This window comes from Delphinus delphis, chromosome 11, assembly GCF_949987515.2.
Source record: "Delphinus delphis chromosome 11, mDelDel1.2, whole genome shotgun sequence".
NCBI classification, from domain to species: Eukaryota; Metazoa; Chordata; class Mammalia; order Artiodactyla; family Delphinidae; genus Delphinus; species Delphinus delphis.
This window is the reverse complement of record NC_082693.1, coordinates 41850563-41865333: the sequence shown is the minus strand read 5'-3', so window position 1 is coordinate 41865333 and position 14771 is coordinate 41850563. Positions and strand designations below refer to the sequence as shown.

General features: G+C 51.5%; 1 protein-coding gene across 1 annotated transcript; it reads left to right on the top strand.

The window, feature by feature from the left end:
* Positions 1–281: 281 nt before the first annotated feature.
* Positions 282–12087, top strand: KRT4 (keratin 4). Its single transcript, XM_069541204.1, is given in 11 exon segments — positions 282–740; positions 2384–2598; positions 3771–3831; positions 4154–4249; positions 4778–4942; positions 9311–9436; positions 9828–10048; positions 11066–11100; positions 11833–11991; positions 11994–12032; positions 12035–12087. Coding segments are annotated over 11 exon segments (1629 nt in total).
* Positions 12088–14771: the final 2684 nt, after the last annotated feature.

Here is a 14771-nt window from a genome sequence, read left to right as displayed (position 1 = left end):
CAGGAGGCCCTGCATCACCGGTTCAGCTTCTCCCGGCGGAGAGCATGCCCTCCAAATGACTTCTGTAGGTGTGTTTGTGACATGTTCAGCAGGTGTAAGAAGGATGGGCCAGTGCCAAAGGCCAAGCCCAGAGGTGTTTCAGATTTTTCCCTTTATGCCCCTGCAACCAAGCCCTGCTCTCCTGCACATATAAGAGACCCAGGCTACGGCTGTGGCAGTCAGTGGCCTGGCCCTTCTCGCTTCTCCCTGACAGCTCTGAGCGTGTTCCTCTCTCTCCAGCCATGCTCATCAGACAGCAGTGTGTCCGAGGCGGGCCCCAGGGCTTTAGCTGTGGCTCAGCCATCGTAGGTGGAGGCAAGAAGCCTGCTTTCAGCTCTATCTCCATGTCTGGGGGCACAGGCTCCTGCTCTGGGGGCTTCAGTAGCAGAAGCCTTTGCAACCTCGGGGGAAACAAGAGCATCTCCATCGGCACGGCTGGCTGCTGGCGAGGCGCTGGGTTTGGGGCTGCTGGAGGTTTGGGGGCTGGCTGCTTTGGCCTTGGATTCGGTGGCTCCTTTGGTGGACGGGGCGGTGCTGGCTTCCCTGTCTGCCCTGCTGGAGGGATTCAGGAGGTCACCATCAACCAGAGCCTGCTGACGCCACTCCACACGGAGATTGACCCTGAGATCCAGAAGGTCCGGACCGAGGAGCGGGAGCAGATCAAGACCCTCAACGACAAGTTCGCCTCCTTCATTGACAAGGTGAGCCGGCCCCTTGGTCAGATAAGGTGGTAGAAGCCAGGGTTTCTGAGTCCTGGCATCTCAGACCTGAGCCTGCTGCGGACTTGGGAAAACTGTGAACTTCTCTGGGCCGCTGTTTCCCACCCGGTTAAGAAGAGTCATTACTCTTTCTCTTTTGTCCTGTGACTGGTGGGAAAACAGGCTGCTCAAAGCAGTTCAGTACTTGGATTTCCTGACCTGCTATGTGTTACTGGGCAAATCATTCAGCTTTTCTGGGTCCAGTCACCCCAGCTATAAAGTGGGTTCCTTGTTTCCCTGCTTCTTCTCAGATTTTGGTTTCATAAATAATATGGCTAATAATTTAATAGTTAATTAATTATAGTGAATATAATAGCGTAACGACTGACACTTCTGTTGTCAGAGCAGAAGAAAACCAGGCTGGTTTCCCAAATGAGAAAGGGAGTGACTCTAATGGCAGATTAGAGTTCCTGGTAGGACCTCGGAAGGTCATTGTGTTCATCCTCCTGATTCTGGGCAAAATTGCTCATTTCTGGGTCTGTTTGAAGAGGATAGGGGATGGCTCTCTGATTTTCCTTTTTGTAGTCCACTTCCCTACTCCATGCAAGGTCTGGAGGTTCAAGTCTTTTCTGCTGTATGCTGTGCTTCTGTATGATGGATGATAGCAAAGAGATTAGTTCCAGAGAGTCATTAATCCAAAGATGAATGACTGAATAGATGACTGTAGCACGTTTGGCCCAGGGTGCCCTGGTTCTCTGTGCATCGAAGTCTTACTTCTCTTAGATGATGGGGCAAGAATGAACAATCTTGGAGTAGATCGAGTGGGAATATTTGTTCTTCTTGCTAGTTTGAATTAACCCATAGCAGCTTAAAAGGGCTTTACTGTGACTCTAGGACCTATAGATGTGAAAGTAAGACCAAGGCTTGGGTGCTTCCTTGTCTAATCTCCCATCATCAATTTAAGTTCAAACTGTGATCAGTCACCCTTACCTGCTTTTCTTACAATTCTGAAGCACCTAAATGGAAGTATCATGCCAAACCCTGGTTTATCTGGCTAGATCTCTTCCTAGAGGGAAAGTTCAGGGAAGTCCTCTTGCAGCAGTGAGTCTATGAGACCCAGAATATGTCTAGGGCTTGATCTTAAATATTTATACTCAGTTGTGCACAGGTTCACAGGGACACACCAGGTCCATTTAGAAGAAAGCTTGTTTAAGACATCTTCAGTGAATTTATCATTCCTTTGCCGTGGGTCAGGATCACTTTGAATGCAATAGCCCTTAGGCTGTGGTTGTATCTCCTAAGTTTGTTTTATTCTATTATTTCATAGAGGTTCAGTATTCTCAGCAACTCATCCCTTCTCAGTAACTCTGGATCCCTGTGGTCGGGAAGTTGTTCTTGCTGCACAGTCAGGCCCCGATGCTTGGGCTCTGCTCTGCTCTCCCCAACACACGTGGCCCACTTGCTGCTATGGAGCGGGGCCGCCATGTTGACCCCAGCAGATAATGCCTGGAGTTGCAACGTGGTGGTCCTACTCGGATGGCTCTTGGGCTCCCTGGTTAGCTCGGATTGACGGGGATGGTGTTGGCCAGCCCTCCTGCCAGAGATTCAGGCCCTCATCTGTCGGTTGGTCCCTGTGTTAAATACAGGTGCGGTTCTTAGAGCAGCAGAACAAGGTTCTAGAGACCAAGTGGAACCTCCTTCAGCAGCAGGCGACAACCACATCCAGCAAAAACCTTGATCCCTTGTTTGAGGCCTACCTCAGTGCCCTGAGGAAGCAGCTGGATACCTTGACCAACAACAAAGGAGGCCTGCAGTATGAGTTGAAAATCATGCAGGACAGCGTGGAGGACTTCAAGGCCAAGTATTTGGGGAGGGGATGTGACAATCTGCCCAGCCATGCCCCAGGCCCCCCGGGTTCCTCTTCATCATTTAGAATCTCAGGCTCTGGAGAGACCCCAAAGGGTCAGGGAGGACCTCCAGTCTGTTCCCATGCTTCTACATGGTCACTTTTTTAATGGGGTGAGGTCTAGTAACCCTAAGTTGCCCCAAACAGAAAATGAGTGATGTATTCAGAGAGCTGGGCTTGCCATATACAAATAAGATAAAAAACCAAACAGATGGAAAGTAATACAGCAGGGTTAGAAGAATACAGGCTGTAGAGATAGATGGACTTGCTTGGCATACTGATTCCTTCACTTACTAGCTGTGTGATCTTGGGTGACTTGCTTAACCTCTCTGAACCTTAGTTTTCATAATCTTTAAAATGGGGATAATAGTTCTACTTTATAGGTTGTGAGAATTAAATGAAATTAAATGAGATAGAGAGAGCTAGTAGCATAGTGCCGGACATAAAATGAACATTGAATGCAGAATAACTCTTATTATGCTCATTATGGGATGGAGCTGAGAAAAATACCAGCTCCCTCTCTCAATTCACTCTCACACCAAAGAAAAAGAACTGGAGTATTGGCAACCCTCCTGAGAATTTAATCCACCCAATTGCCAAAGGACAGCCCTTCTATGGAAATAAAGTCGACCAGATCATTGCTGGTTCTCCTCCTCACATCTTATCTCTTGCAAACAGTCTTTTTAAAATTTGGTTTTCACTTCTCTGAGTAAACTAGGGTCTAGACTGGTACCTCATATGCTGTAATTACTCCATAAATGTAGGTGGAATGAATATCTGTATGAACGTGGGAAAATGTAGCCAATTAGATGGATTTTTCCAGGTAGTTAGATGTTTGAAAACCAGCAGGAGAGAGTGAGAAACAGTAGCTCACTGTGGGCTTTTTTTTTTTTTTTTTTTTTGCGGTACACGGGCCTCTCACTGTTGTGGCCTCTCCCGTTGCGGAGCACAGGCTCCGGACGTGCAGGCTCAGCGGCCATGGCTCACGGGCCCAGCCGCTCCGCAGCCTGTGGGATCTTCCCGGATCGGGGCATGAACCCGTGTCCCCTGCATCGGCAGGCGGACTCTCAACCACTGCACCACCAGGGAAGCCCTTGTCTTTTTTTTTTGCATCTTCCCATCCCCAGGTATGAAGATGAGATCAACAAGCGTACAGCTGCTGAAAATGACTTCGTGGTCTTAAAGAAGGTAAGGGTTGAAGGCGGGTAGGGATGTGCTCCCACTTCCCTCAGGAGTGGCCTTTGGCTTGAATCGTGGGTTCGGTCCATCCCTCTCATCTCCACCCCACTTGGTACTATCCAGATCTCACTGAACTATGAATTAAGGCTGTGAAAAAAAAGCCCATTTGGGTAATTAACATCCATGTCTGCAGGTGGCTTTAGGGGCAGAATAGGCCAAGTGATTAGTCCCCCGCCACCTCACCTGGTGCTACCTTGTGTGTCACATAACACTCCCTGCCCCCTGTTGGAATGCCTGTACCTTGTCTCTTATCCTCCCCCTTCCTCTGCAGGACGTGGACGCCACCTACATGAACAAGGCGGAGTTGGAGGCCAAAGTGGAGGCCCGTAATGATGAGATCAACTTCCTGAGGGTCCTCTATGCTGCGGTGAGGACTCCATTCAGGGAAGGGACTCCTCCATCTGTGAGGCTGCTGGTCGGAACTGACAGTTCGTTGAAAGGACTCCAGCTCCCTTACTTCAGGGCCGTGGGCTCTCAGCAAGGTCATGGATAGAAAGGGTTGAAGTGAGAGATTCAACTGAGTGGTCTCAAAACCAGAGGTTGTCTTAGAAGATTAGGTCTAAAGATTGCATGGGATAGAAGTTATTGCTGTCTAGCATTTCTCTGGTGAAATAGATCCATTCCCTTCCCTTCCATGTAACATACTCAGGGCCCCCTGACCTGGAGGAGCTTAGGGAGCAGTAGGGACTACAAGCATTGCTTTTCTGACTTGAGATATCGCCAACCACTTGATTTCTACATAGAAATTTACCCCTCCTCCTTCTCTGTATGCAATGCCAAGTTGGCTTCCATCTGAGCCTGTGGCATGGCCATTTCCATGGTGATGGCAGGTCTCTGGTGTCAGAGATTAGGGAAGACTCTCCAGGAGGCCTGATGTGAGACATTTTCCCTGCAGGAGCTGTCCCAGATGCAGACCCATGTCAGCGACATGTCTGTGGTCCTGTCCATGGACAATAACCGCAACCTGGACCTGGACGGCATCATCGCCGAGGTCAAGGCCCAGTACGAGGACATCGCTCAGAGGAGCAAGGCCGAGGCCGAGGCCTTGTACCAGACCAAGGTGGGTGTCGGGGGTCTCTCAGGGGCCGAGAGTGGCTTCTGGGGCTCTGCTTTTAATGTCTGTGAGCAGATGAGCATCAGCTCGAGCCCAAGAGAAGTGAGGGGTTCTGGTTCTTCTGGGTGGCACTGATCCTGGTCTGCCTGGAGATAGCATGACATTTTGTATCATTCCTGCCACCTGTGGCTATTCTTGCTGAGTCCACTTGAGAATAGACTCTACCCAAACACCCCTGACCCCTGATTCCCTGTGTCTCCTGGGTCTCAGGTCCAGCAGCTCCAGGCCTCAGTCGAACAACATGGTGACAGCCTGAAGAGCACCAAGATTGAGATTTCAGAGCTTAACAGGATGATCCAGAGGCTGCAGGCTGAGATCGAGAATGTCAAGAAGCAAGTATGTTTCACCTCTACCCGGCCTCGGTACAGGGCCAGGGGCCTGAGGCAGATGCCTCCACAGTAGACAAGCAGACAAGGCATCAGCCCAGAAGATCTTGAGCTAGTCTGCGGGGGATTTGTAGCTCTTTGCATAAGTCATACCCAGATCTTTTCAGCAATAGCCTAGTTAACATGACATGATAACCTCAGCAGATAAGTTTTCCTGGCTCTTTTTCATTGGTTTTGCTCATTTTATCTAATCAGTCTGGTGGGGGCATCGGTGGACCCTAGCTGGAGTGAATAAAATACATAAGAGTCAGGGAAGGTGGGGAGAAGGACAGACAGAATCCTGACATCCTAACCCAAGCAAAGCTGCTACAGGAGAGGGGACAGATTTAGAGGTCTTGACAGCAGGACCCTGGTGATCGCCTGTCCCGCGCCCCTGTCTGCAGTGCCAGACCCTGCAGGCATCCGTGGCTGGTGCAGAGCAGCGTGGGGAGGCGGCCCTGAAAGATGCCCACGGCAAGCGCACAGAGATGGAGGGCGCCCTGCAGAAGGCCAAGGAGGAGCTGGTCCGGATGCTGCAAGAGTACCAAGAGCTCATGAGTGTGAAGCTGGCCTTGGACATTGAGATCGCCACCTACCGCAAGCTGCTGGAGGGCGAGGAGTGCCGGTGAGGGGGCCTAAGGCAGGGTGGGAACAGGAGGAAGGGAGAGGGTCCAGAGCCATGGCCAGTCCGGGACACCTCTGCTGGACCGCTTGCTTCTGTGCTGGTGTGTTATGAATCAGGACGGTGTTATATAACAGGTTCACATTCAGGCCTCAAATCTGGCTGCTGAAGGATGGGAGGGTGCTTGATACCTGCTTGTTGAACGAAGTGTGGCTCCAGGTTTGCTGAGGTTCACTGCTCTTTCTGTTGCCCACAGAATGTCTGGAGAATGCCAGAGTGCCGTGAGCATCTGTAAGTACCATCTGCCCCCGCTGTGGCCATTTGTTCACCCCGGTTTGGGGTGAGATTCCTGGTTTCCAGCACTGTTGGAACGACCATGTCCTTGTCTTTCTCCCGCAGCTGTAGCTGGGGGTGCTGCCAGTGCAGGAGGCGTTGGTGGAGGGTTAGGAAGCTGCTCCGGATTTGGCCTGGGTTCTGGCTCCGGAAGTGGTTTTGGGTTTGGTGGTAGTGTTGGTGTCGGCGGTAGTTCCAGCAGCAAGATCATCTCTACCACCACCCTGGCCAAGAGATCCCACCGATAGAGGAGGTGAGGTCCCTGCAGCCGCCTGAGGCCAGCCTGGTCCATTCCTGGTGTCTCTGCTTCCTTCACCTCCACCTCCACCCTCCCTTCCTGGGGCTTATCTTACCAATGCCGCCTCAGTGCCAGGGCATGGACTCTGCTCTCTTGGAGTTTGGTAGCTTCTTCCTAATTTGGGTTTGCTGACCCAGCTGGCATGGGAGAGGTGTCAGCTGACTCTTCACCTCCCACGGACAGAGAAGAATCCAGCCAGGCGCTTCATCTCCAGAATTATTAGGGTCGCATATATCCCCACCCAGCCCAATGCCGCCTCCTACCAGATCCCGGATCTCCCTCTGCAGCAGGACCAAGCTCCTTCTCCATCACTTGGCAGCCTCTGACCCTGCAAGGTCAGGACAAGAGCCACTCAGTACCCTGTCCACCTCTTCTCCTTCCCTCTGTCCATCTTTGGGTGAATCTTCAATAAAAAGCTTTTGTCATTCACTTTGAGCAATCGTGTTTGTTCCTTGGGGAGAAGTCTCAAGAATTCAGGTGAAAGTGAAGGAGGCTGGGGCCTGCGGGGTCTGTCTGTCTGTCCAAATCAAGGTTATCAGCTAATTTCTCAGATCTCTACTTCTAAGTTGCTCAGATTATTAGGACAGAAGGGTCATGTGTGGAGCCTGAAGGCTGCCTACAGAACAGGAGCACAGTCTCAAAGCAACCAACAGTTATCCAAAGATCGCGCATTGCAGGCAGTCAGGGTGGGGCCGTCTCAGTGCTGAGACCCAGGAGTATCTGGCGGGAAGGGGTGCAAGTCTGGAGGTGTGGGGTATAGGGCAGGTATGGGGACAGGCAGTCAGAGGTCTCCACTGAATATAAAACAAGAGGTCAGGGAGCTTATGCTCAGCGTCTAGCAAGTCCCTGTCTTCATGAAACTCCAGGCATGGGCTTTCCCACCAAGCCAGCAAGGCTTTTGGGAACTTGTTCGCAGAATCAACAAGGTCACGACTGTCGGATGGAGAAATGAAAACATGTTGCTCTCACAGAGCTTTCGTGCTGAGCTCCCTTGCCCTTGTCCTCAGGTGATTGTGTCAGAAGTTATGTCTAGTGGCTGTTCCTGAGTGGTGGGAGAGAGGGGGGCGTGAGGCAGGTCTTTGGGGGCACTGGAGGGTGTAGCTTCCTGTTTGGGGCCAGCCCTGGAGATTCCGGTTGGATATTCAGAGGTGGGGGTCTGGGTATAGCCTTTGTGGACATACTGTTTTTATACTGGACGGATTCCAAGATACCTGGAGCATCACAATCTTCCCTTCTTCGGAGGAAGTCCGCACAGCTCCCCTTGTGCAGTCTGACCTAAATCCCTCCTACTACGGTTGCAGACTGCACTCACTCCCCGGGGCCGTCAGTTGGTGCCTCCCACCCTCGACTGCCAGGGAGTGCATGCAGACTCCAATGCCTCCTCATGGTGCCTCCCACGGGCCCTTACTATGTGCAGAACAAAGGGCACGCCGTTTGCCCAAGGCTGGTCTCTGCCCATGGGGCTTTCGCCGCATGCAGGCAGGCTCAGGACAGCAGGGCAGAGCAACGAAATGTTAACCTCAGGGGTTTGCGCTCCCAGGCAGGGGCCTCCTGCCAGAAGCAGCTGCTTCCTGCTCCCTGGGCTGGCCAGCTGGTCCTCCAAAAGCTAATCTCCCCATAGACCTGGGGCTCACCCCGTGTGGCAGAGCAGGAAGTCTTTGACTTCTTTCCATCACTGCACCCCTCCCCTGGGAGAATGCTGAATCGGCTCTTTTCTGAGTTTCTGGGGTGGGGAGGAGGAGTCAAGGGTTGGAGGCAGGGGAGGGGCTTCTCAAGTTCACCCACCGGGAAGTTGTAGGTCGCGACGGGCCACGCCGAGAAGCCCAGAAGCCCAGAAGCCGGGCAGGTTACTGCCTTTTTTGTGCCCTCTGAGCGGGCGGAGTGCGGGAGCGGGGAGTAGCCAGCCTGAGTATCATTGTCGGGTCTCTCAGGGCCTCCTCAGTTGAATTTAATGACTTACACTCAAAGTTAGATGGTAGAAATAAAATTAAAGGTCCCTGCCATCCTGTCATTCTGAGCCTGATGGAAAAGACATAGAAACGTGTGATCACAGTACAGCGTGGTAAGACCTACAGACTGGTGTGCCAGGGGCTCTGGGCACAGAAGTGTACCCAAGCAGGGAATCAGAGAAGGCTTCCTAGAGGAAGTGACTCTGCCCTGAGTTGGAGCTGGTTAGGGAAAGAGGGAGGACGGGTGGGGGGGTATTTTCCAGCTGGAGGGAGAGGCTCACGCAAAGAGTCAGAGACTTGAGAGCACATGGGCCCTTTCTGGAACCTGGAACTGTTTGGCACAGGTGGAGAGCCAAGTAGGTGATGGGCAGGGGCAGTGAGAACTGAGTCTGAAGATCTTGGTGGATCTCAGATCTCAAAGCACCTTGATGCCAGGCTAGGAGTTTGAATCTGACCTTGACTTTGAAGGGCTATAGGCAGGGGAGTATCATAATCTAAGTTGTGTGTTGTAAAGCTGCTGTGTGGAGAGTATGGGAATTTCAATTGACCTTAAGGCCGAATCCAACCATCAGTGAGATCAACTGTGTTTAAGGCAAATAAATCAAGCCAATGAACGGATGGTTGAGTGGGAGGCAGGTGATAGGCCTGGCGAAGCTGGACAGATACCTACCTCTGCCACACTCCCCAGGCAAAGGCACAGTCTGCCAGGCTGAGCTCGGCTCCTTGCTTTGACCCCTCTCCCCGTAGTTCCAGCAGCTGCAGCTGGCAGCTGGCTGGCCTGGGGATGACCTCAAACACACCAAGAACGAGATCTCAGAGCTGACCCGGCTCATCCAAAGGCTGCACTCGGAGATCGAGAGTGTGAAGAAGCCGGTGAAGGGGCTTTGGGGGTTCCTGGCTCAATCCCAAGGGAGGGGTGAACTGTCCATCATATACACTCCCCCATGCCCCTTCTCCTTCTCTGGGTCCTCCATCTCAGAAACCCCTTCCTCAAATGGAGCCCCTGCTCTCATCGCCTGCAGGTAGCTCCCACCTGAACTCTGGAACAATTGGAAGGGCCTTTTCAGAAAGCCAAGGGGCTGGGAATAACAAGCCCCCCAGTCCCAGGTTGACAGGACTCTATCGCCATGCATGGGGTTTTGCTCTAGGAAGTGGGGCAGGACAGGGCTTGGTCCAACCACAGTAAGCACTTGGGGCGGGGGGCGGGAAGGGAGGCTCAGGCTGCCTTAGAACTGAGGGGGCAATGCCACCTCCTGGCCCTCAGTGCTCCAGCCTGGCGATGGCCACTGCTGAAGCCGAGCAGCGGGGCAACTGCACCCTGACGGATGCTTGAGCCAAGCTGGATGAGCTGGAGGCCACCCTGCTCCAGGTCAAGGAGGAGCTGGCCCGGATGATGCATGAGTACCAGGAACTTATGAGCACCAAGCTGGCCCTGGACATCGAGATCGCCACCTACCGCAAGCTGCTGGAAGGTGAGGAGTGCCAGTGGGTGATGGGAGGGGTCTTAGAATGTTCAGGCTGGAAGGACTTTTGGAATCCTCTGACTCAGTTTCCCAGATGGGGGGGGCAGGCTGCTGGAGGGGTTGGAGATGCTTTTTTAGGTCACCCACAAACGTAGCCTTATACAGAATCTGGTCAGATAATAAGATGATGATTTCCTTTAGGGTTCTCTTTCCAGTCTTCAGACTGTGATGGGGAGAAAGTTTCAGTGTAGTGCTGTTGTATCTTTAACACTGCTGCTCTGACACTTGCAAATGTCCCAGTTAGTAAAGAGATGGTAGATCTCAGCTTCACAGCCTCTGGGCAGACAAAAATATCTAGCCAAAATTTAAAAAAATTGTTTCATTCATTATATTATTTTTACTACTACAGTTTTTATCTTTTTCGGTCCAGCAATACTGGTTTTCTGTTTACCCTGGTGATATAAGACTTCCTTTTAAGAGAAATGCATTTTTTATTATAAAAGGCAGGATCAATGGAAAATACTAAATATATAAGAGTATGAGTTATACGTGGTCGTAGCAACAATTGGAAGGGTGGTACATGAAGCATTGACATTTGAAAAACCCTGTTCTAACCTAGCACCATTTTATAAATGAGACCTAGAGAGGAGAAGTTATTGGTCCTAAAATCATACAGTTGTTTCCTTAGCGGCAACTCCTGATGCTAGCGTTTCTACACGTGTATTTATTCAGGCAGTAGCCCCACAGGGATGAAGAAATGGGCTGAAGAGAAGCATGGCAGGAGGGCCTCTGGGAGGTGGTGTTGCCATGGCGGGGGGGGGGGGCGCTCCAGGGTTGAAATTTGCACATCTCTGAAGGGGAAAGAGCAGATGAGGAGGGAAAGAGAGGTGGTTAGAGTCACACAGGTGCACTTCATGCCACCTGGCCAGCTAGAGGGCTTGTGGAGGCTGCAGTAGCCTGGCTGATGATTCCAGGCTGGGGTGAGCGTAACTTGGATTCCATGTAAAGGAGATTTACCTGTGCTTGTCTCCCTGTGCAGGATGTCTGGGGAATATACCAATTCTGTGAGCATATGTGAGTATTTCATTCCCTGAAAGAGTATTTTTAGCCCATTAATGAACACAAAGTAAGCAGTCCCCTACCACCAGGACCCCCTGGAAGAGCCTGGGCTCTGCCTGGTAGAGCATCATTGTCCTAATCGCCTCCTTTGATGAGACCTTCGGCCTCTTCCTCTGTGGCGTCAGCTTCCCATCACATTCTGACATTTCACACTGACCCCCTTCCCCAGAAACCTCACCCATGCTAGGATGAGACTCTCAGTCCTACCCTCTTGTGTCACTCCCATCCCGGCTTTCCTTCATGACGGAAGCTGTGAGTAGGAAGAGGGGCACCTCCTCAATCAGACTGGGACCTGCGCACGGAAACACTGCGTGAGCCGGCAAAAACTCCCCTGGGACGAGCAATCAGGAACTGCTTTGAAAAAAATTAAGAATGTCTCCTTGAGTTAAATGCAAGACTTTTGGCTTATGCGATACTTGGGCATCATCTGTTCTTTGGGGGAAGCCCCTGCTACTAGAATGAGGAGGCTCTGGGTTTGGGGGTCCCGCGGCATCTGGGCTGATTCTCCCAGTGCTTGAGCTGCCCAGGAATTGAGCATATATCACTAAACTCAAGTCCACTGTTGATGTGGAGTGTTTGTGTAAGAGGGACACATTAAAGCTAGTTGGGGCTGGGAGGTTGGAGAGGACTTCGGGTCAGCCCTGTCCTGGGACACACCCTTATCATCCCTCCCTCTGTCCTCCACAGCGGTCATCAGCAGCTCCATGGCCAGGACCGCAGGCGCAGGAGTCGGCTTTGGGTTCAGTGGTGCCAACACCTATGGCTATTGGCCCAGCTCTGTCGGCAGGGGCTATGGCATCCTGTCTGGGGGCTGTGTCACTGGCAGTGGGAATTGCAGCCCCCGCGGGTGGCCAAAACTAGGCTGGGGAGTGCACGTGAATTTAAGGATTGCTGGGGAAGCCCCCAGCTCTGAGTTTACCCACCAAGAAAACCCCAAAATAAAGTGCAAGACAGCTGTCCAGACATCTTGCTCTGGTTTCTCCTGGACTCCCTGCTCCAGGAAATTCCTCCGTCACATTTGTCATCATCTCTTCCTTGCTTTTCTTCTCCACTGACATGTCCTCTCTTGCAACTCTCTGCCTTAGTCCTTCTTAATTAAGAATAGGGATTCTAGCCCATCCTTCTGCTTTCACACCAAGAGGCCTCTTAACCCAGCTTCCCCTTCCTGCTGCATTGCCCAGGATAAAGACTTGACCCTTTCTCTGGCTGCATGCCCCCTTGCAGATGAAGGTTTTCTCTAAAGGGCATCCCAGGCCTCCTGTTGCTCCTTCCATGCCCCGGCTTAGGTAGTTATCCAGCCATATGCTCCATGGGTACAGGAGATTACAGGTCCACTGATAGACCTGCAAGGACTGTATCTTGCTAGAGCAACGTCAGCTCTGGGGAAACACCTGGTTATTTGTTGTACCTTGCATGGTCCCTGCAGACTATAGCTGGGAGCACCCCTGCAGACTGATCCCATCAATGAAGGGATCCGTGTTCTCAGCATGTACGTTTTTGTCCTGGTTCAGGCCTCTGTCCCTGCTTCCTCGTCTCACCAATAAACTTATACAACTCATGCAGGCCCAGGATGCTTTTCTCTCCTAAGGGAATCCTCATCTTAGGCCAAGTCTCTCCTGTATGTAGAGGTCAATGACCTGGAGCCCAGGGCATCTGAGGCGCATCTCTCTTCCACAGAGACCCGAAGTATCCTTTGATCTGAGTGAAAGACATCCTTGCACGGATGGCAGGACCCCACCATCACCTCCACTGGATTTTGTGATACTCAGGATTCATCTCTGTCTCCCATCCCCAGCAGATGCATCTTTTTTGCGGTACGCGGGCCTCTCACTGTTGTGGCCTCTCCCGTTGTGGAGCGCAGGCTCCGGACATGCAGACTCAGCGGCCATGGCTCACGGGCCCAGCCACACTGTAGCATGTGGGATCTTCCCGGACCAGGGCACGAACCCGTGTCCCCTGCATCGGCAGGCGGACTCTCAACCACTGCGCCACCAGGGAAGCCCCAGATGCACCTTTGAAGTCATGCTTTTCTCAGATGAATGCACCGGTGCATGGAAAACCTTTGAGAACGTTCAGATTCTCAGCAGAGAGAGGGAGTCAACATTTGTCTTGTGGCAAAATTTAAAACTGGCCAAGAGGCAGCAGAAGGCCAGTTCCAGAAAACCTGGGGCTCGAGTTATAGCTGTTCCTTGTTCTCTGGGAAAAGGTCAAAGGTAGATTCTGTTTCAAGTAATGAGCCATGTTCTCTTGGTGCCTGGGGAAGGTTCACTGGGTTGAACATGGTTGTGGATGTATATGTACGAGTTGTGTTTTAAGCATGGGGGGCATCTCTGTTACACGCCACTCAGCTTCCAAACACTCTTGTGCTCAGAGCCTTCTTTTTTTTGGCTGCGTTGAGTCTTCATTGCTGTGCGCGGGATTTCTCTAGTTGCGACGACCAGGGGCTACCCTTTGCTGTGGTGTGTGGGCTTCTCATTGTGGTGGCTTCTCTTGTTGTGAAGCACGGGCTCTAGGCGTGCGGGCTTCAGTAGTTGTGGCTCACGGACTTAGTTGCCCTGTGGCATGTAGGATCTTCCCGGACCAGGGATTGAACCTGTTCCCCCTGCATTGGCAGGCAGATTCTCAAACATTCTCAAACATTGCACCACCAGGAAAGTCCCTCAGATGTACGTTTGAGACCTTTCTCATAGGTCTCTAGGCCATGACTATGCTGGCAGGATATGACAGGAAGCAAAAAGCAAGTGAGAGGCCAGCACACATTGAGGCTGGGGCTCACAGCTGCATCTGAACAGGGTCACTGTGGGTCCAGAGTCCTACAGTTCAAGTCAATAGCCTTGAATTCAGACCCAGTCCCTGTGACTAAGTGGTGATCATGAGTGAAGCTCTCAACCCTTTTGAGAGTCATTTCTTTAGCTATAAAATAAGCAGAATTAACCCCCAGCTTGCTGTTAGGCTATGAGACAGCATGAAGATGTTCTGTGCAATTCCTGGTACAAAGGTCATGCTTAATAAATGTTAAATGGAAACAGAATCTTGTTCTTAATCTTTGTGGTTCAAAAACAAAATTAGCTCACTGAAAGGGGTGTTTAGCTGCTAGTAAAGCAATTCACAAAATCTAAGCTTTAAAGAAACCATCTTATAAACTACATGCAGTTTATTTATTGCCCAAAGGAGAACTGGCTGGCCAAATAACTAGTCTCAGGGAAGACACTCTTGGGGCCAGTAAAGAAATGGTGGTCAATTCAAGGAATATTTAGTAAGTAGCTATCATGTGCCTGGCATGAGTTAGTGTTCGGGATAGTGATATGGAAACAGGTCCATGCTCTTAATGGAGACATAACCACAAAAAATGTAACTATAACACAGGTGAGATATTGGCAACACAAGAAATGACAGAGTCAGCACAGAGGAGAGTGGGGAACTTCAGGGAGGTCAGGGAAGGCTGGCAGAGGAGGCAACATGTGCAGAGTTTCGAGAGGATGGAGTTTACTAGGCAGTCAAGAGGAGGGAGTGGGCATGGTACCCAGAGGCACTAGCATGGTGTAAGTAGGTCATGGTTGCTGGAGTGTGAAGAGGAAGGCTGAGGAAGTTCTGCAGGTGGAGATGGAGGGGGCAGTGGCACCTGA